Source organism: Chrysemys picta, chromosome 9 (assembly GCF_011386835.1).
Source record: "Chrysemys picta bellii isolate R12L10 chromosome 9, ASM1138683v2, whole genome shotgun sequence".
NCBI classification, from domain to species: domain Eukaryota; kingdom Metazoa; phylum Chordata; order Testudines; family Emydidae; genus Chrysemys; species Chrysemys picta.
This window is the reverse complement of record NC_088799.1, coordinates 65,423,597-65,443,337: the sequence shown is the minus strand read 5'-3', so window position 1 is coordinate 65,443,337 and position 19,741 is coordinate 65,423,597. Positions and strand designations below refer to the sequence as shown.

The window sequence follows — 19,741 nt, the reverse complement described above, 5'->3', positions numbered from 1 at the left end:
TCCAGACTACGTGCTACTGGCCTGGCATAGTAAAGTGTCCTACCATGGCGGACAGGATAAGGCAGCCCTCCCCAGAAACCTTTTGCAAAGGCTTTGGGAGTCCATGAAGGAGAGCTTCCTGGAGATGTCCCTGGAGGATTTCCACTCCATCCCCATACACGTTAACAGACTTTTCCAGTAGCTGTACTGTCCGTGATTGCCAGGGCAAATTAATCATTAAACATGCTTGCTTTTAAACCATGTGTAATATTTACAAAGGTACACTCACCAGAGGTCCCTTGTATGCCCTCAGGGTCTGGGAGCACGCCTTGGGTGAGTTCGGGGGTTACTGGTTCCAGGTCCAGGATGATAAACATATCCTGGCTGTTGGGGAAACCGGTTTCTCCGCTTCCTTGCTGTGAGCTATCTTCATTGTCTTCATCATCATCATCTTCCGCGTACCCCGAACCCGCTTCCCTGTGGTGTGATTCTCCATTGATGGAGTCAAAGCACACGGTTGGGGTAGTGGTGGCTGCACCCCCTAGAATGGCATGCAGCTCCGCGTAGAAGCGGCATGTTTGTGGCTCTGCCCTAGACCTTCCCTTTGCCTCTCTGGCTTTGTGGTAGGCTTGCCTTAGCTCCTTAATTTTCACGCGGCACTGCTGTGCGTCCCTGTTATGGCCTCTGTCCTTCATGGCCTTTGAGACTTTTTCTAATATTTTGCCATTTCGTTTACTGCTATGGAGTTCAGCTAGCACTGATTCGTCTCCCCATATGGCGAGCAGATCCCGTACCTCCCGTTCGGTCCATGCTGGAGGTCTTTTGCGATCCTGGGACTCCATCATGGTTACCTGTGCTGATGAGTTCTGCGTGGTCACCTGTGCTCTCCATGCTGGGCAAACAGGAAATGAAATTCAAAAGTTCGTGGGGCTTTTCCTGTCTACCTGGTCAGTGCATCTGAGTTGAGAGCGCTGTCCAGAGTGGTCACAATGAAGCACTGTGGGATAGCTCCCGGAGGCCAATAACGTCGAATTCTGTCCACACTACCCCAAATCCGACCCGCAAAGGCCGATTTTAGTGCTAATACCCTCGTCGGAGGTGGAGTAAAGAAACCGGTTTAAAGGGCCCTTTAAGTCGAAAGAAAGGGCTTCGTCGTGTGGACGTCCAGGCTTAATTCGATTTAACGCTGCTAAAGTCGACCTAAACTCATAGTGTAGACCAGGCCTAAGAGAATGGTCTCTTTGGCCTCCCTTCAAGGAGTGCTGCATCTGCTGCATTTGGGGGTTGAACCAACCCTGATTTCAAAGCAACATTCAGAACCACTCAGTTTCAGCTAGCAAGGAAGGATTCTTTAATGGTTAGAGCTGGGAACCAGGACTCAGGAGATCTTGGGTCTACTTCTGGCTCTGACACTTGGCCAGCTCCCTTAACCCCTGTATGCCTCAGTTTCTCCATATGTGAAAAGGGGATAACACCTCCCTCCCTCCCTCATAGGATGGGCGGGGCAGGACTGTGAAGGTTAATTCATTATTGATTGAAACATAATCTGGAAGCCTCAAATGACCCAGGACAGGGAAATGCAAAGCATCGCTACAATTGTATGCTGGAATTATACAGCCCCATCAGGTTTGCCTGCTTTGGACGCCAAGGTGTAAATCAGGAACTGGCCCCAGGTTCACAGCAAACTTCTCCACCAGCCTGTTCTGGGTCTGGTGTTTGTAATGAAAGCCTGCTGGTTTCAGGCATCTCTTTGCAAATGTTCTGTGTGTCCTATCAACAGCGTTGTGCTGGGCCTGCTGCCAAACCCACTTCCCATCAGCTGATTCTGACCTGCATTCCAGCTGCACCCTACATCGCCTCATCCTGAAACATTCACCTGCAGAGCCCCAGTGACAAAGGAGGAGCCCTGGCCAGGTAACGATACGTGGCTGGGGAATGGGGGCAGGGCTGGGAAGGGGGAATTGGGAGATCAGGACTCACTCCACAGTTTTGAGGGACACCTTCTGGGCTGGCCGGGTGGCGGAGACGGTGATGTAGATATGGAGGGCAGCCAAACTCAGCAGCGTCTCTGGCTTGGGGTCCATCCCAAAGCGCTCCCTGATCACATCGTTGCGGCTCTGGGGTAAGAGAGGAGACCGCTCAGAATCAAACTGGAGCTGGCCCCTCGGCCGCTTCACAAACACAACACCTGAGCATCCCAGTGTTGCTGCCAGACAGTTCTGCCTTGGGAAGGCAGTGCACCGAGCTGCCAGGCACAGGCCGGCTGCTCTGCAGACAGCAACGGACTGGTTGGCTTCTTCTTCTACCATCTGCCACCTCAGCTGATCTGCCAGCCTTCACAGTATCTGACATCTCCATCAAATGCAGGGGAGGAACACAACGTTACAGCCATCCCAGAACAGATTTACTTCTGGCAGGGCACTGCTGGCACTGGCAGGGCACTGCTGGCAGGAAGCTCACAGAGCCAGTGTTCTTAGTGGCACTGGCAGGGCACTGCCGACAGGAAGCTCACAGAGCCAGTGTTCTTAGTGGCACTGGCAGAGCACCCCTGGCAGGAAGCTCAGAGTGCCACTGTTCTGAGTGGCACTGGCAGGGCGCTGCCAGCAGGAAGTTCACTGCCGGAGTTCTGAGTGGCACTAGCAGGGCAATGCAAAGCACGTTGGGTAATGCTGGGACTGAAGTGACCCGAGAACAGCAATGAGGCTGTATTTCTATTGGCCACGGGCCTGACCTTCTGTCTGTCCTTCCCCCTACCTGGATGTACAGGTACTCAAATGCTGCTGGGTCTCGATGCAGCAGCTCCACCGGGTCTTTGGGGAAGAAGCTCACACGGAAGAGGCATCGCATCCCCTGATAATGTGTCCTCTGCACCACCTGTCCCAGGGGATGAACAAGAGCAGGTGAGGCAAGAAGCAGGAGTTGCTGTCGTAAGGCAGCAGTGTGGGGAGCAGTCCTTTATCCAGCTCTGCACCCCGTGCATTTCAAAGCCCCCTTCCCCTACCGTTCCCTGTCCACTTTACTCACCCTGGAAATTGAGATCAGCCCAAACTGGTACACTAGGGCACAATGCACCAAACTCTAGGGGAATTCAGAGCTGGATTGGAACTTCACAGCTCAGCCCATCTCTGCCAGGGAGGTCAGGCAGCCTCACTGAGAGGAGCTGACAGGATTCAGGGCCATTCCTGCAAGAGGCTGTGGGACTTCGGCAGAGTTATAGAGGCATTACAAGCCCAGTTTTGCAGGCACTTATAGACCAAGGTCATATCAACCCCATAGATCAGATCAGATTCGACTAGACAGGTGCAGATGCACGTACGAACACTCAGACCTCCCACTACCTGACTGTACCCACAGACCAGACAGTTAGAGGTCTACAATTGAGGATTTGTGCCTGCACAATTGGAGCCCAAATGGGAAGCCTTTTGGGAATGTGGCTTGCCATCTTTTAATCTTCTCCCGTGTGGGAGTGTCCCAGAAGGATGCTGAGGATTCCCGGTTACACGAAGCCAGTGTTTGTACAGCAGCCCAAAGACGTACATTATTATTACTCTTACTAAAAAGCCGTCCTGGAAGCCCCTGCCCTTTGCCACGGAGAAATGGGTCGGGCTCTCCTTGCAAGGCATCAGAACTGCCCCTCAGTTGGCCAGAGGGGGCGCTGCAGAACAACGTGAGGCACATTCTCCCTATCACGGGGCTAAGGACACTGCTTCCTTCCACACCTTTCCCAACCTCATCCAGTCCAGGTATCAAGCCTGAGTCTCCTATGCAGCTGGGCAGATCCACAGGCCACTCAGTCAGCCCCTTTCCCCGTCTTACTGGTTCCAGAGCCTGCTGAAGTGCCAGTGGGAACCTGATAGCTAAGGAGCTGCCAGTGGAAACCCTTCCTTGCCCCATGTGGCACTAAAAGAGTCTCCGTTGCATCAGCTAATCAGAAAGTACGATTGCAAGTCTGAATGCCCTTCACCCCAGGGCCAGTGAGCCCCCGGGACCCCAGGCTGGATGGACCTGCAGACTGGATTCCCCTCTTGCCCCAGCAGAAGCTCATCCCTCCCGGGCAGGATTAAAACACATCATTCGTTTAGGTCTAACACTGTAAGGAACCATGCCTGGCAGCTATAACCAGCAGTCCTGGATTCATCTCCTGGCCACATGTGAAGGCAGCTGCCTAACTCTCCTATGCTCTGCCAGGGATGTTAGTTAACACTGGCCTCCCAACCCTCCCAGTCTTGGGGGCAAAAGAATCTCCACGTTGCCATGGGAGAGTGTATGACAGATAGATCACGGATTGTTTCTCTCCCTGGGCAGCCCCATCAGGACTTCCCCGGAGCACTGACTCCCCCATGCAGAACTGAGCCTGTGGGACCCTTTCCAGCAGTGACTGATGTCACCAAACTGATTCCATCTTACGCCTTCAGCCTAGCCCTGAGCTCCTTCCTCCTAGGTGGAAACCTCCCCACCCTCATGGAGCCAGACCTCCTGCTACAAGTACAATGCTTGGCCTGGTGGCAGGTGTCCAGCCATGCAGCTTAGAAGCTTACGTGGGCCAGGGGCTGCTTGTCCTGGAGGAGGAGGAACTTGTGGCTCTGCTCCGGGCTGGAATACTCCAGGACCAGGGCAAAATGCTCGATGTATCTCAGGGAGAGGCGGTCCTGTAGCGTCACCATCACGTCCTGGCAATGTAACCCAGAGAGAGACACAGGCAGGGTTACATGGGCCCAGCAGGTAACATCTGTATGCATGTTTGCAGGAGGTGCAAGAGCTGCTGTTCCGGGTATAACAGGGCACTGTTGTTATGCAACCCAGCTCCGTGTTCCTTTCCATAGGCCCTGGGAGAGTGTTATCGGAGAACTACTAACTAAACAGACCATGGCCTGTGCAATAGCAATGTATTACTCTGCACCTAGCTCAAAGGGAGACTAAGGGAACCTCCCTTATGGCAACAGTAAAGGAGCGATCCCTCATTGCATTAGGGGACATGTCTTTATAAAAGAGACCTCGGGCCATTCCACTACCCATGGGAGGACAGAAGGCAGAGTATTAGATGGGCAGATGTAAATCTCTGACTGGTCAGTACTGTTATAACAGAGGGGATGTTTTCAATCAGGCTGCGCTGGGAATTAGGAGAACAGCCTGTTATTGTTAATGGGCATAACAGGCTTAAAAATAATCCACATACCATGCTGCAAATGTACCCCCTCCCCAGGCCAGCTGTGTACAAGGAATGTCAGACCCGACTCTGAAGAGCTATAGCTAGTGCCAGAGTGGGGATCATGAGGGTAGCACAACAGGGTATGTAGCACAGTGCATGCCAACAGCCTGATTCAGCAGCAAATCTTCTGTTGACTGGCACAGGTTCAGCACTGGACCCCAAAACAAAGGTGGAGGCTGGTGAAATGGGGGAGGGAGAGAAGACGGGGTCACAGAAGAGCAGAATATTGTACCTGGAAAATACAGCACCCAGGGAGGGAAACATGCTATTTATTATCTGGGGCCAGTGCACAGACAGCAACATGCTTTGTGCAAGGCTGCAGGAGACTGGGAAACAGAACAAGCAAATGTGATAAGGGAAACACAGAAGCCAAGGAAGGGCCCGTGGGGTCAGAGGAGGGTTCGCACCTTGACAGTTGTTCGGCCATCAAATGTGAATGACTTGATCTGCCCGTTCTCCAGGAAAACCTTCAATACATTGGGGATGAGGAGGAGAGCTTCCTTCTTCAACATCTCCTGGCAAACAGGGCCAGGGGAAAGGCAGAGCACCAATGGGTGTGAAACAGGGAGGGAATGCAGCAAAGAAAGGGAGGGTTGAAAGGAAGAGTATAGGAACAGGAGATGGGGGAAAGAGAGGGAATGAGGGGGGAGGCCCATGAAATATGAGAGAGAGAGAGAATGTCAGTGATATACTGGTTACTGAAGCCTCTGCTCCTTCAGAATTATGCACTAAGAAGAGGCAAATTTCCTGTGAAAATACAGCATCTGCGTCGAGCTCTTTGAAAGCACAAGGGCTGAGAATTTCAGAGCTGTCTGGTGGATTCACATACTTGAATCTCCCTTGATCCATCTCAAGCCGTACAGGAACCCATCTGTTGAACTGCACACCCCATGCGGGCAGCACAGTGAAGAATGATTTTATATAGCAAGCAATTTTTGAATCAGATAATTACTTAATTGATTTGGCTTAAAAATAGAATTTGCTAGAAGCGCTTTAAGATTTATTTTTACTAGCGCTGCTTAACAAAATCTTTCTGCAATTAAGAGATGTCACTGGGATAAACATTATCACAGGATTACAGTCTCTCATGGCTATTCAGAAATACCCAGGCAAAACGGCCCCATTCACAGGCACAGTCTAAAAGCCCTTTGCACTGGGGTTTAAACCATATAACTCTTCATTAAAGTCAACTGGCAACCCCCACATAGTGTTCTGAAAAACACCCTCCTGGTCGAAGCAAGAGACACTGATCTCACGGAAACCTTCTCAGCCAAGGATTCAGTTTCTCTGACACCAAATGCCTGATCTGGGTTACATCGTTTTGATGAGCATTGCGTCACGAAAATATCATAACAAATCTTCTGCCGTCTGACTGGCTCAGAGGACAGACTTTCTGGGTGCTTCAGCCTATCAGAGCTAGACTTCTCTGTGCAAGCACAGCACATTTTTAAAGTGTACGGTCTTGATAGGACTAAACGGGCCTGGGACCAACTTAAGTTTTTAGGATGAGCTGTAAAGGGAAAGAAAATTGGGCTTGTGCCCTTTTTTGATTCCTTCTGAAGGAGGTTTGCAAGGTTAAAAAAAGTTGCACGCTTTTTACATTAGAAATCAGATCTTTTCAATCTGTTTTTTTTTCCCCTGGGAGATTCTATGGATGACTGGAGAACTGGCAGATACTCAAGAAATGAAACCTGAATATGGGGATATGGATTGTTTAAATCTCCTTGTTTTTTGTTAACACCTGTTTAACTCAAATGCCTGATGAACACCTAGAAAGAAAGATCTGGTACATCTCAAACACCTGCTGTTCCGCCACATAAGGGCAGAGACCTCCAAGGAGCTCTCCAGACAAGGTCAGGCTTAACACTAATGATATTTCTAATATATAAACAAGCAGGAAAAAACCAAAACACCCTCTTAACTACCACTAAACAAATATTGACCCATTATAAACATTAAGCCATGTCTGTATAATGCTGTCACCAATCAGTACTACAACTAAAGGAAGAGAAGCTCAGCTAGCCCTGAACCTGGTGGGCCTCCTCATGAATGTTGGTGTCTGTGCTCTCTCTCTTTGGGCTGTCTGGTCCTTCGGGTGCTGAACAGGCTGCTGGTATGGCTAAATAATAATCTATGTACTCAGTGCTTCTCTCGGAGTGATAGTCAGGTGCTCTGCGATCCTGTCAGAGGGCAGCATGCCGTAATCTGCACTGCATACATATGAATACAACCTGACATTCACCAAATGGGAGAGTCACTACCTGCTTCCCGGCGTGGCGCATCTGCAAGTGAAACCAGTCAATCTATGCATGTGTGCAGGGGATGGGAATCCGTGGAGTGAGCTACAGCCTTGCACTCATAGCCCTGAGCCACCTCCCAGCCTGCTTTGCTCTGCCACAGGGCAGTTCCAAGGCCACACTCTGGCATGGACCAAAGCTACCCTGAGAGATAGAGACCCTGCCCCTTCACTTGTGGCCTGATCAACCACGGGTACACATGAGATGTACGTATCGGTCTATCCTTCCAGCTTACAGAGATCTACAAAGCAGCTGCATCTCCTTCACAGAAGCTATCTAGGACACAGGTGGACCTTACAACTAGATCAGATTCCTGCAGAGTGCTGTGGATCACATGCCAGCCCTATTATCTGTACTCACGAATCCCTCTGTCACAACACACATCACAATCCTTTGTCCACTATAAGTGAAGTTAGACAGACCACAGTCCATTACTTACAAGCTGATTAGCAGAGGTCTCTCAGGCATCACCCAAGAACCCTCTGGCAGGAATGGCCCACAGGAATTTCTGCACCAGCCCAGGAAGAGCCATCTTTCAGAGGAGCAGACTGACAGCAGAAATACCCACATCAGTGCAATGGTGGACAAAGAAGGAGCAGCACTTACTGGATCTGTCTCACCAACCGTGACCTGTTCTGAAAATCGGACCTTCACTGGATTGGATCTCAGTTTCGCCTTCTTGGCTGCACTGATGAAAGCGGATTTTGGGGACTGCAAAGAGAACACAGGGTGTTAAACATCTGGCCTTGAAGCTGGAGCTTGGGGAGGGGGAGAGAAAGACTTTCCTTGGAGGCAGTGCAAGAGAGAGGCAGAAGAGAAACATTGATAACATTAGGTAACAGAACACATGCAGAAATTCTTCATGTTTTCACATGCCCTGCTGGAGAGACAGGCCCCCTAGGGAGTGCCACCACTCCAGTCCTATGGGAAAGTAGGCATGGTGCTGAGGCAGGGATGGGCACAATCCACATGGAGGGAAACAGCCATAAACTTCATCCTCAGTTTCCTGAGCATGTGGGGGAGTGAGGACAAGGACCTGCAAATGGCTGCCTAAATCAAAGCCCAGCTAGCGTGCCTTGGGCTGCTCCATCCGACACAAACCTCACCTCTGTGTGACATGTCTATGGCACTGGTGGTAGCAAGGTGAGGCACACAGCACAGTGAATGGGAGCACCTGGTACATGTTAGCAGTCATGGATCCATGCCTGCAGTGCACTCCCAGTACCAGCTGGAGGCACTAACAATATGATGGGTGTCTATGTCCCATCCACCTCCCCAAGCTGGGGTCACCATCACAACCCACTGAGTTTCCACCTGCCTGATGATGATCAAGAACCCTCAGGAACCTGTGTGGAGAGGGAAGGGGAGGTACAAAGGCGCACTGGCAGAAGCAACGTATGAGTCTGCAAGCACTGGGTGGCAGCAGAGGAGACTGACTGAGGAAGAGAGTTGGAGCTTTTGGATCATAGTATCAGGGAAGTTCTGTTGAAGTCAGTGTGACTGCACTGACTGACACCAGCTGCGGATGTGGCTCTCCACCTCTAATTCACTGGTTCCTAAATACAGTCCAGGCTGCTAGTGAGTGAATCGCATTGTCCGGTGATGGCCACGAGAAATGGTCTGGTGCTCTCATTCCAGTGCCTGGTGGTCAGGTGGCCTCCTCACAAGCATCACTGTGGCACTAAAACCTCACAGGCTCAGCACACAGGCCACGGACCAGAGCTCGGCAACACTGTTTGCCAAAACCTTTTTTCATAAAAAACGCAGATTTTGGTTGACTGAAACATTTCGCAAAATGGTGGTGATTTTGCCAAATTGTTTCGTTCAGGGGGAAAAAAAAAAGCCCTAAAAAATTCAGAAAAAATTGCAATATTTCGAATTTTTGTTTCTAACCACTTTTCATTTAGAAACTTACTTCAATGTTGTAAAAAAACCCAAATGTTTAAAAATAGCTCAAAAATGAAATCAAATGCTTAGTTTAGACACAAACAATTTTTTTTTCAACTTTTCAGTTTGCTGAAAATTTCGAAAAAAAATTTCATTTTGGGTTGACCCAAAATAATTTTTCCTGATTTTTTGGAACAGCCAGTGAAGCCAAAAAAATCAGTTATTGGCACAGCTCTCAGGCTGAACCCTGGAGTGCTACCGATCTTTGTTGCCTTTACTGGTGGTCTCTCCTGGTCTGGAGTCATACGGTCAGGGGTAGGGGACAGAAATTTGCATTGCAACGGCCTGCGCAGGTTGGATCGATTTAAATCAAGGTGAAAGCCTCAATTTAAATAATCAATTTAAATCAATTTTTCCATTTGCACTTCTGTTATTTCTAAAGAAATGTGCATTCTCATTGGTTGATATAATCATTAAAACATGTTGATTTAAAACTAAATAGAGCCTTTACACTAGATATGGTACATCTTTTTGCTACCTACAAGGATACACTATAACTATACGCATTTATTTAAGCAATTATCTAGCTTAATATTTTCAGATTCTTATTATACATTTTTAGCCTGATAGAATATGGTATATTACAGGCGTCGGCAACGTTTGGCACACGGCTCGCCAGGGTAAGTACCCTGGCGGGCTGGGCCAGTTTATTTACCTGCTGACGCGGCAGGTTCGACCGATCGCGGCCCCCACTCGCCGCGGTTCGCCGTCCCGGGCCAATGGGGGCAGCAAGAAGCGGCACGGGCGAGGGATGTGCTGGCCACGGCTTCTCAAAAGTTAGATGTTTCCCGATTCTTTCTTTATATAGAAAAACAGTCTTCAACTCAAAGTTTTTGATAGAGGCTCATGGATTCAGCATATTTATTTTTTATTTAAATGTTTTAAGAGATTATAATAAATGTAGGCTTTTAATATAGTTTGTGTTAAATTCAATTTCATTTTAAACAGGTTTATTTTTAAAAAGAAAAAGTGAGTATAATGTAAATGACAAAATAAAAACATCTGATTTAAATTTAAAAAAATCTATTTTTAAATTTAAAAAAAAAATCATTGATTTTTATCCACCCTGGGCCTGTGCTGCCCTGGGTCTTTAGAGAGAGGACTTGGGTCTCTGGAGCTCTCAGACTGGCACATGTCACCAGCACACAGCACTTCTCTCAAGGTGTGCTGCAGGGTGCGAGCCGTTCTTGTGAGTGTCTGAGGTTTCGGTCTGAAGGCGGCTGGCCCCGAGTTAATATGCTGCCTTGCCAGGCTGTTTTCCAGAGGAAGGAGAAAAGCTGTGTCAGAGGCTGGCATTCACTCCATTCTTTAGGAAACAGCATTGGGCAGTAGCACCTTCCTTCCAAGAGAGCAAGAAAGCAGGAGAGAATGGAAGGGGCTCTCGCACGTCTCTCTCTCACCGAGATCAAAAGATTCGGGAAAGCTGAAATGACATCCTGCCTTCATTGCTTGTGGCATGACAGTTCAATCTGTTCCACAGCCACGGGCTCTTCGCGCTCCACTGCAACTTCACCACTCGGTGCCAGCACCTGTCACTGCTGGGCAGAGTCTCCAGCAGCATGGCATGCAAATGAGGTGAGAGGAATCGGGGAGCTCAGTGGCTCTGTTTCTCCAGGGGATTCCCACCAGGTGTCACCATGCCAAGTCCACCAGGGGTCCTTGCCAGATGTGCATTTATGCCTGAACCCCAGGAAGGCGTCCAGCACCGCTGCACCACTTTCCCCACAGGCTTCCACTGAAGGAGGCTCTCCTCCGTCCACCCCAGTCAGGCTTCCTATGCTATCCCCTTACAATGACTCCTGCTGGTGGAGGCTGGTCCTGCAGTAGCTATGCGCTCCCCAATGCTCAGCGTTCCTAAATGCCATTCAAGGCAGCTGTAGCCTGACGGTAGGATGGGTCCATCCTTTCCAACTGCAGTGAGTTTTGGCTTCAGATACAGTGCTGGAATATGTAAGTGCCTCCTGTGCTCTTGCAAGCTACTCAGGGCAGACAGACAGAGCAGCCACTTGGAGAATGATTTAAAAAGAACGGCCCTTTCCCCTGCTCTACCCAGGGATCACTAAGGCACAGGAGTGGTCCAGACAAGACACAGGAAAGTACAGCACGGTCACCCTGGCAAAGGAACCACCAGGCTGGGATTTGCTGTTAGATCTCACCAGAGGCTAAAGAGTAAAATATCTTCCCTCTGGCATCACTGGTGGCTCTGTAATACACACCAGGAACCCTGGGGAGTGCAGTCGTCCCAGGGACTTCTTTATTTTTATTATTCCTTCTCATGGAGAGAGCGTTTCACGGCCTTACTAGCCACAGGAGATGGGAGAGGGAGAGAGAGCTCAAGAGATCCTCTCCCTCAGATGGGCTGTTGGAGCCTGGAGAATATTCCTGGATTATTTTATCCAACTGTAATAAATTCCAGTGAGTACGGAAGAAGTAATATCAGAGCTGAAAGCTAGGAATGGTGAGGGTGAGCAGGGTTGGATAAGCTTCCCCAGAGGGTTATGAAATGCCCCTCAACCCTGACCTGCAGAACCCACCCCCGCTGTGCCAGTCCTGGGCTCCCCACGCTCAGCCAATTCATTCTGGCTGGCAGTGCCCCTTAGTATCCTCTTCTGGGTCTCTATCGTGGACATCCTGCTGCTCTGATCAGACTGGACGATGAACTTCTGGGATTTGGACAAATGTTCATTGAGAACGAGGCTGAGCATGTTCATCTGGGGCCGTCACGGAACATAGAATCAAGTCTCCAAAGGGGAAACTCTAGTGCTCTTACCCTGTGCGCTCACTGGCTCCCCCCAAACTGTGCTTCTCTCTCGGAAGCATCAGTGTGACCTAGATGGAGCAGCCGTATGTTCTCTAGGTCACGTCCTAGTTCAATGGCCATCTGCATAGGCCTGGATTTCAGACCTCCCCTGCCCTGCAGCATACTGTGTCTGCCCTGTCAGAGCTGGAGTCCTGTGTTACAAGAGCATGGGGCTCCCGGAGCTCACCTGGTGAGTCTGCAGCACAGTGAGGATGATGAAGTCCTTGGAATTCCTACAAGAGAAAGGACAGGAGGGAAGGTTAATGGACAGGTTTGCTCTCAGCCCCATGACACAGGACACATATGGAAACGATGGGATGAAAACACCACTTGGAAGAGCCTGGTTGAGAGATCAGACAGCAAACTCTCTCCTCAGCCAGCGGCTCAGATCGTCTCGGTCTCCTAGAGCAGCTTCATGCGCCAGGTAATAAGTGTGCTGGCAGCACCTCATACAGCTGCTGCAAACGTCTCTGCCAGCTGGGGATGTTTGGATCTTTGTAGTTTCTTACTCTGCTATAGAGATATTATTGAATAGACTGTGTTAACTAGAGAATCACAGCTATTCCAGAGCCCAGCATGACTTGCTCTGAATCACACACAGCCAGGAGCAGCGCCAGGGTTTTTGGCGCCCTAGGCGGGGGTCCTTCCGCGCTCCCGGTCGTCGTCGGCAATTCTGCGGCGGGGGGATCCTTCCGCACTCCTGGTCTTCGGGGCACTTCGGCAGCGGGTCCCGGAGCGAGTGAAGGACCCGCCGCATAATTGCCGCCAAAGACCCGGAGCGTGGAAGGACCACCCCGCCGCCAAATTGCCGCTGAGGGCGGCAAAATGCCGCCCCCCCAAATCCTGGTGCCCTGGGCAACCGCGTAGGTCACCTAAATGGAAGCGCCGGCCCTGCACACAGCCCAGGTGGATAATTGTCTGAGGTGTGGCTCCTGGGCTTGGGCAGGACTCAAAGGAGTGAGGATTGCTGGGGATTCCCCGAACCAGAGAGGGAGTGCTGAAATAAAGATCCTTCTCTTAGCACCTGGGTCCTTTCCCAGCTGTGACACCAGAGCTAAGAGGATAGGCAAGCTGGTGGGGAAATGGGATAGGGTGAAGGGGCCAAGTTCCCCTCATTCACACCAGTGTGAATCACATCTCTCCTAAAGCTCTCTGCCTTTCAGATTCCAGTCATGGTCTTCTCCAGAGAGCAAGCAGGGACCCATTCCAGGTTTCAGGCCACCACTGAGAGGGGTCCCTGGATGAGCTTCGTGCACAGCGGGGACTGAGTCTCACTTGTGTTCTGACCTATATAAAACTTCCGCGGCTCCATAGCCCTCAGAGCCGGGTGGGTGTCAGAAAGGGTAATGACTTAAGTGGACGAGCGTGTGGTGTGGGTGAAGGTTAATCAAACTTCCTGTCAGTGCCAGCCTTCAGTGGGGTGAGCTTCCCCACAGTACTGCCCTGCCCGTGCTAACTCAATCTCTGGCAGGGTGCGCTTCCTCACAGCAGTGCTGAGCCAGTGCTGACTCCAGCAGGGCCAATTTGACCACTGCAGTACCTGAAAGTGGCTGCTGAGGCTGCAGCCATGCAAATTCCATTGCAGCGGTGTCCAGATTCTGCCAGTTATCAGGTCTCTTGGTTAGTGGTTCTGGGGTCACCCCCTCCAGCCTTTTGAGAGATGTAAGTGCTAACACCCCTTTCTGCCCACCCTTTCCCCTGCACCCAGGATGAGGTGGAAGAGAAGTCTGTTACCTGACCAGGTCAATGAATCTCTCTCTGGGGGCTTCACTCACATCCTCATCATTTATGGCCACAATCTGGTCTCCTGCCAAGAGTTTATCCTCAGAGGGGCCTCCTGCCATTGAGAGGAGAGTAGATGTTAGAGCCCCTGCCTGCAGCAGGGAGCGTGCCGTTTCAGTTGGTGGGGGGGAGCGAGCAGGGGAATGGGGCTCTGTGCTGCCCAGAATGAAGGGAGCAGGCCTCAGTGACGGGGCTCTGTTCTTAGCTCAGCTGGCCTGCACACAGCTCCCACTGGGATGAATGGCAGTGGCTCGTCTAATAACCCTCCTATGTGGCCTGTTCCTGTTGTTCAATGAGATACCAGTGCCACGTAGAGGGCTAGTTCCAGCTTCTCAAAGAACTGGGCTGGGAAGGCCAGGGGCCGGTCACAGGCTGGGCTGAAACCCAGCCGGAGGAACTGGCTACATGTCTACTGGTACCCCTGAAAGAAGGGATTTGGCTCTCTTCCTCCACCAACCCGCTCGGTGGAACCCATCCAGTGTTCCTGCTTGTGGCTCTACTGTAGCCACCTTCCTTCGCCAGCATGCCCCAGAACCCTTCGCAATGGCAGCAGCCGTGCTTCACGCCATGGCAGCCTGCCCAGAGGCTTCTGCAGGGCATGGCAGGGGACTTGCCGTGCCTGCAGCTCCTGACTCAGAAGCAGAGATTCTTTTGGAAGGTGCCCTGGCGGTGAAAACTCCCCTGGGTCTGGCTAACGGGCAGGTAACCATGGCGCTGCTGGTGCCCACTTATAAGTGGCATGTTGTGTGCCCGTGTCCCCAGCTGCTCTGCCACCTGTCTGTGCTCTGCCTTCCTCTTGTACTGCCCTCCTGGGTTTTGCTCTTTCCCCTCAGTTGATGCTCTCCATCACTCCTCCTCACTCAGCTCAAAGCGTCTCGATCACCCTGTTGGCCAGCATGGGCTGGGGCTGGCTCACACAGGTCCTGGCTGCCGCGGACCCTGTGGCTGCTGACGGGCAGCACAAGGCCCCCTTCTTCCCACTGCCCCCTCTCTACCATGGGCAAGGCACTCTGGGGTGCAGGGCACGGAGTGGGCATGGTTGCTGTACTTCCAAGATCTCTCAGACACCATCCTGTCAGTTGCAGACTGTGTGTCTGAAGGCCCCTGCCTTTAACAGTCAATTCCCCCCAGCCTCTACCCCATTGTCAGCTACAGGCAAGAGAACTACAACTCTCATGCCCATCCCACCCTGCACTCTAGCGTCTGCCTTCCTCCAGCCCCCAGCCTGCAGCGCCCATACCCCAGGCAGGATGGCAGTATCATCCCAGCCAAGCAGCTCCCACTCCTTTGCCTGTTCCTTGCTTCCCACTTGTCTGATCTGCTCCACTCAGGACAGCCCCTCTCCCCAAGGCGGCTGTGAGCCAAGCACGTACCTGCTGTTACCGAGCGCACCACCACTGGCCTCTCGCTGCCAGCCACAAAACCAAAGCCGTAGAGGGGGTCACGCTGGATTTTCACCTGTCGGAGAGCGTCTGAAGGCAGCTGACCACATTCCATATCATCACAGCTCTCCTCCTGCATCACATGACTGGAGAGGGAGACAGGGCGTATAACAAAGCTGTACCCCGAACATAACCTGGCGACAACGCAGGGCAGGGGGCTGGGCGCCGAAAGGCCACAGGGCACTAAGTCGTTATACTGACCTCCCTCAACCAGGCTCATTCTCCACCAGCCTCATTCCGCTCGGGAGAGGAGCCATGCTGCTTGCAGGAGTGCAGCTCAAATGTAGTTCAACCGCACGGGGCCCGTGCCTTCCCTCCTGAGGGAGTGTGCGTCACGTCTTAGGTGCCCCGAGCCAGGAAGCAAGGGGGATCAAGGATGGGATCTGAATCCGGGAAGGCCTGCTGGAAGTGCAGTGTCTCCTTGGCTTCCCCCTCAGCTTTGCTGAGTTTATGCATCCAAACATTTTGTCTCCCCGCCCCCCCCCCAAATTGCAATCGCTGCCAACCCTCCCCGGGATCTGAACAGCCAGCCCCGTTCTGCCTGCCTCCTACATCACCATCAGAAATTAGGATTCTGCTGCTGGAATTAAGCTGACAATTTGGTTGATGATACCTGAGGCATCCAGCCCCAACTCTCAGAGCTGTACAGGCTCTGCAGGGCTCCGGGGACCCAATGCTTGTCTTTGTCAGTACAGTCAGCAGCATGGACTCAGAGACGCACAAGGAATGGATCTGCGATGTAAGGGGGTCTGATAGTCACATCACCCTTCTTCTAGCTTAACCTCACTGGAGTCAGATCTTTGCACACCATGTGATCTGGGGTGCTGATTTCTGCATCATCTGTCCCATTTTATGTCATGACCTAATCCCCTACGGTTTGCACCTTCTAACTGCCACATTTTCAATGCCCTACCCCCTGTAGTGAATGCCACGATACAAAACAAATACGTGATGACACCTATATTCTTCCCAGACCACTAATGCAAAGGATAACAATCTCATTGGTGTCTTGATTGCTAGAGTATCTTGCTATGAAAAGGTGGCTTTGGTGCACAATTGTACCAGAGACAGATGAAACTGCACATGGTTGCAACCAGAAGAATAAAATGATGAATGAGTTTCACCGATTCCTTGATTCCAAGGCCAGAAGGGGCCACTGTGACCAGCTAGTCTGACCTCCTGTATAACACAGGCCAGAGAACAGCCCCAAAATAATTCCCAGAGCAGTTCTAGAAAAACATCCAGTCTTGATTAAATAATTGTCAGTGATGGAGAATCCACCACGACCCTTGGTAAATCTTTTCCAAGTGACTGAAAGTGAATGTTGTTTCCATGCTGTTGGTTGAGTGTTACTGTCCAGACTATTTATTCTGCTAGATTCTTCCTGGCCATTTGGCTACAAGTCAATTGTTCTCTCTCGGCAGTTTAGCATGTGATACATCCTCTATTGACTCCAATCCATCTGCATTTCCAATGGCCCCCAGCACTGTGATATTTTGACACCAGATACAAAATTAAGGGTGACAGCACAGCATGGCTGAAACCAGAACTGAGCTATTCATTTGAAGCTGCCTCCTCAGACGGGATTCATCTCGGTAGTTCTCTTCCACGAGCAATGCTGCTGAGCTACGCTGCAGCTCCGTGATAAAGTTAAGATCCCCTGAATGAGACAATGACTCAACTCTGGCTCATTCTGATCTTCAGTAGTAGCATGTTGACCAGCTGGCTGCCCCTTGCTGAGAAAGCTCTGACCCCCAGCCCTTTGGCCAAAAGCCTCTGTGGCTAGTAGGTCTTTTAGATACAGCCCATATCTGTGGATACCTAGGTATATAGCAAATCCAAGTGTACGTGAATTAGCTGCTATGTTCTGTCTATGATACTATGTTCATAGTAATAATGCTGCATAGGTGCCGCCATTGCAATCTGTTGCTATTGTCCACATCAGTGATTTTTAACCTTTTCCATTGATTGATTTCAAACCATTCCAGGGCTCACTGCACCTTCAGTCCCACCTCTCATCCAGCTGGGATGCCCCTCCTATTTTGCAATTTGGGAAGGGCGGGTGTTGCAACCCCCTGATATCTGTTTACCCCAGTCGTAACCCCCAGGCTAAGAACCCATGGTTTAACTTCACCATTGCATAATAATGTGTCAAATGTGTTTGGTAGTATGCAGTGACATAAATGATAAAAATAAGAACATATAAAGAAAACTGTTGAGCAGAGGATGGGTCATGGCCTTCCCTGCAAATGGAGCCATTGTGAGTACGTGCATGTGAGCTCAGCTCTGGGTGAGCTCTCTGTGACATGCTCAGCACTCTCCTAGGCAGAGCATCAGGCCGAGGGAGAGAGAATGGAGGGTGTTCTGCAACTTTGCTATCAGTTCTCTCACCTTCCCAGCGGAGTTCTGATGCCTTAGAAAGAGGGTAAGAAAGAAAAAATGAAAAAAAGGCAGGGAGGGGAGGGAAGGGAGGAGAGCACCATTACTCACCCCTAGACCACTGATTGGACTTAATAAGCCAAATTCACTGGAGCTGTAATTACCCTGAGGTCATGAGGGTTGAATATGGCTCTCATATAAAACAGTGTCCAAATCTAACTGCTGCTCGAAGAAGCACACCCCGATTTTATTGGGAAAAAAGCTCAGGAGTCAGCACACCCACTGTTCACGTGCAGTTATTCCAAAGAGGGCGGGCTACGTAGGGGCTGAATATATGGCTGGAACTGCTGGGTCGTTGGCATGAGCCAGCTGTCACTCCACAAACCGGGTCTGCCATACTTTCATGCGCCTAGCAGCTGAGCTGGTTTGCAGCAGTATGGAACATGCCAGGCAGGGGGGAAGGGATGGGCATGGCTGGGCTGCGGGGTGGTATTATTGCTTCAAATCATTAGCTTTTCATCCCTCAGGTGAACGGCAGGGATACAGCAGGTCAGACCTGAGGGGCATTGGCAGAGCTGTGGAGTTCAAGGACTGGAATAGCAGGGATACAGCAGGTCAGACCTGAGGGGCATTGGCAGAGCTGTGGAGTTCAAGGACTGGAATAGCAGGAGGCTGCAGGTCAGACCTGAGGGGCATTGGCAGAGCTGTGGGAGGGCTCAGGTGTGGGACAGAGTAGCAGAAGGGGCTGCAGGTCAGATTTGCAGTACAGGGACAGAGCTGTGGAGGGGACGCTGGCACAGCCGCTGCCTCTATGGTAGCTCTGTGCCTGGTTCTACAGTAGCTTGTTATCAGCTTTGCTACTCTCATGAGCATTTAAAACAGAATCAAGCAATTTTAAAAACAAAACAATATCAAAAGCAAACGTGGGAAGGTGAAATGCTGACTGAAAGCATCACAGCAGCTCCTGCTCATCCTGACTCAACAGAAACTCCTGCTGTCGAGGGCGGGGTGGGGGGGTGGGGGTGGGGGTGGATGACTGTATCTACCAGCCTAGCCAGCACATCTGAAAGCTTCTCTAGCCTGAGCCCTCTTCACCTTACCCGCCCTCCCTCCCGGACAACTCTACACTCCACCATATGAATCCCACTCTAGCTATCTGCCATCTGAGACTGACAGATACACTGCTCAGCTGGGCAGCAATATATAACCCCAGATACCAAAGCCCTTCAGGAGCACGGCTGAGTTTAGCCTGTGAGGTCCCCATTTTGCAGATAAGGAAATCGAGGCACAGAGAGATTGAGTGACTAGCTCACACAGCAAATCAATGGAAGAGCCAGCAACAGGACCCAAGAGTCCTTGCTGCCAGTACTGTGCTTTGAGCACAGGACCATCCCCTTGTGCATTATCCCCGTGCGCTGCTCCTCCGAGGCTGCTGTTTGACGTAACGGCAGGGAAAGGCACGGGGGCACCTTTACTTTCACTAGCCTGGTGGAATATAACGAGAAAACTCCTCTGTCTATTTTGCTTTGGCAGTCGAGCTGGGATTTGCACAGCTGTGGTGCTGATAAAATACACCTCAGTCCCTGCCACAAACGTTGGAATGAATGTTGGAATCCCCCCTCCCTGCTAGAACCACATTGCTCCTTTATCAGCAGATGCGAGCTGCAGTAAAGTCCATTAAGATGCTAATCCCCGACGCTGTAAATCCAAGGCTGCTAATCGCCTGGCTGGGGCGCCCAGTCCAGCGCCAGCCTCAGCTCTGGGGATGGGCTTTCAGGAGGTTCTCAGGGGACAGGGACTGGCTGGCATCACCTGTGTGGAAGGACTGGCTCAGCAGCTTCTCAGCATTTTACCATCGCTGGGGGTGACAGCTGGTTTCAAAGCCAGTCCAATAGCTGGCTCTCCA

At 51.1% G+C, this 19,741-nt stretch overlaps 1 protein-coding gene across 8 annotated transcripts in view; it reads right to left on the bottom strand.

Annotated features, from left to right (window-relative positions):
* The window catches only part of FRMPD3 (FERM and PDZ domain containing 3), a 147,317-nt gene that overhangs the window by 40,834 nt on the left and 86,742 nt on the right, over positions 1-19,741 (bottom strand). For all 8 annotated transcript variants that reach the window (XM_065556443.1, XM_042861543.2, XM_065556440.1 and 5 more), the window contains 8 exons: positions 15,388-15,542; positions 13,967-14,069; positions 12,420-12,465; positions 8,092-8,196; positions 5,596-5,703; positions 4,518-4,649; positions 2,734-2,853; positions 1,960-2,096 (listed from right to left, as the gene is read on the bottom strand). In XM_065556443.1, the coding sequence (XP_065412515.1) occupies positions 1,960-2,096; positions 2,734-2,853; positions 4,518-4,649; positions 5,596-5,703; positions 8,092-8,196; positions 12,420-12,465; positions 13,967-14,069; positions 15,388-15,535 (899 nt within the window). In that variant the 5' untranslated portion in view covers positions 15,536-15,542. The remainder of the gene's footprint in view (positions 1-1,959; positions 2,097-2,733; positions 2,854-4,517; positions 4,650-5,595; positions 5,704-8,091; positions 8,197-12,419; positions 12,466-13,966; positions 14,070-15,387; positions 15,543-19,741) is intronic.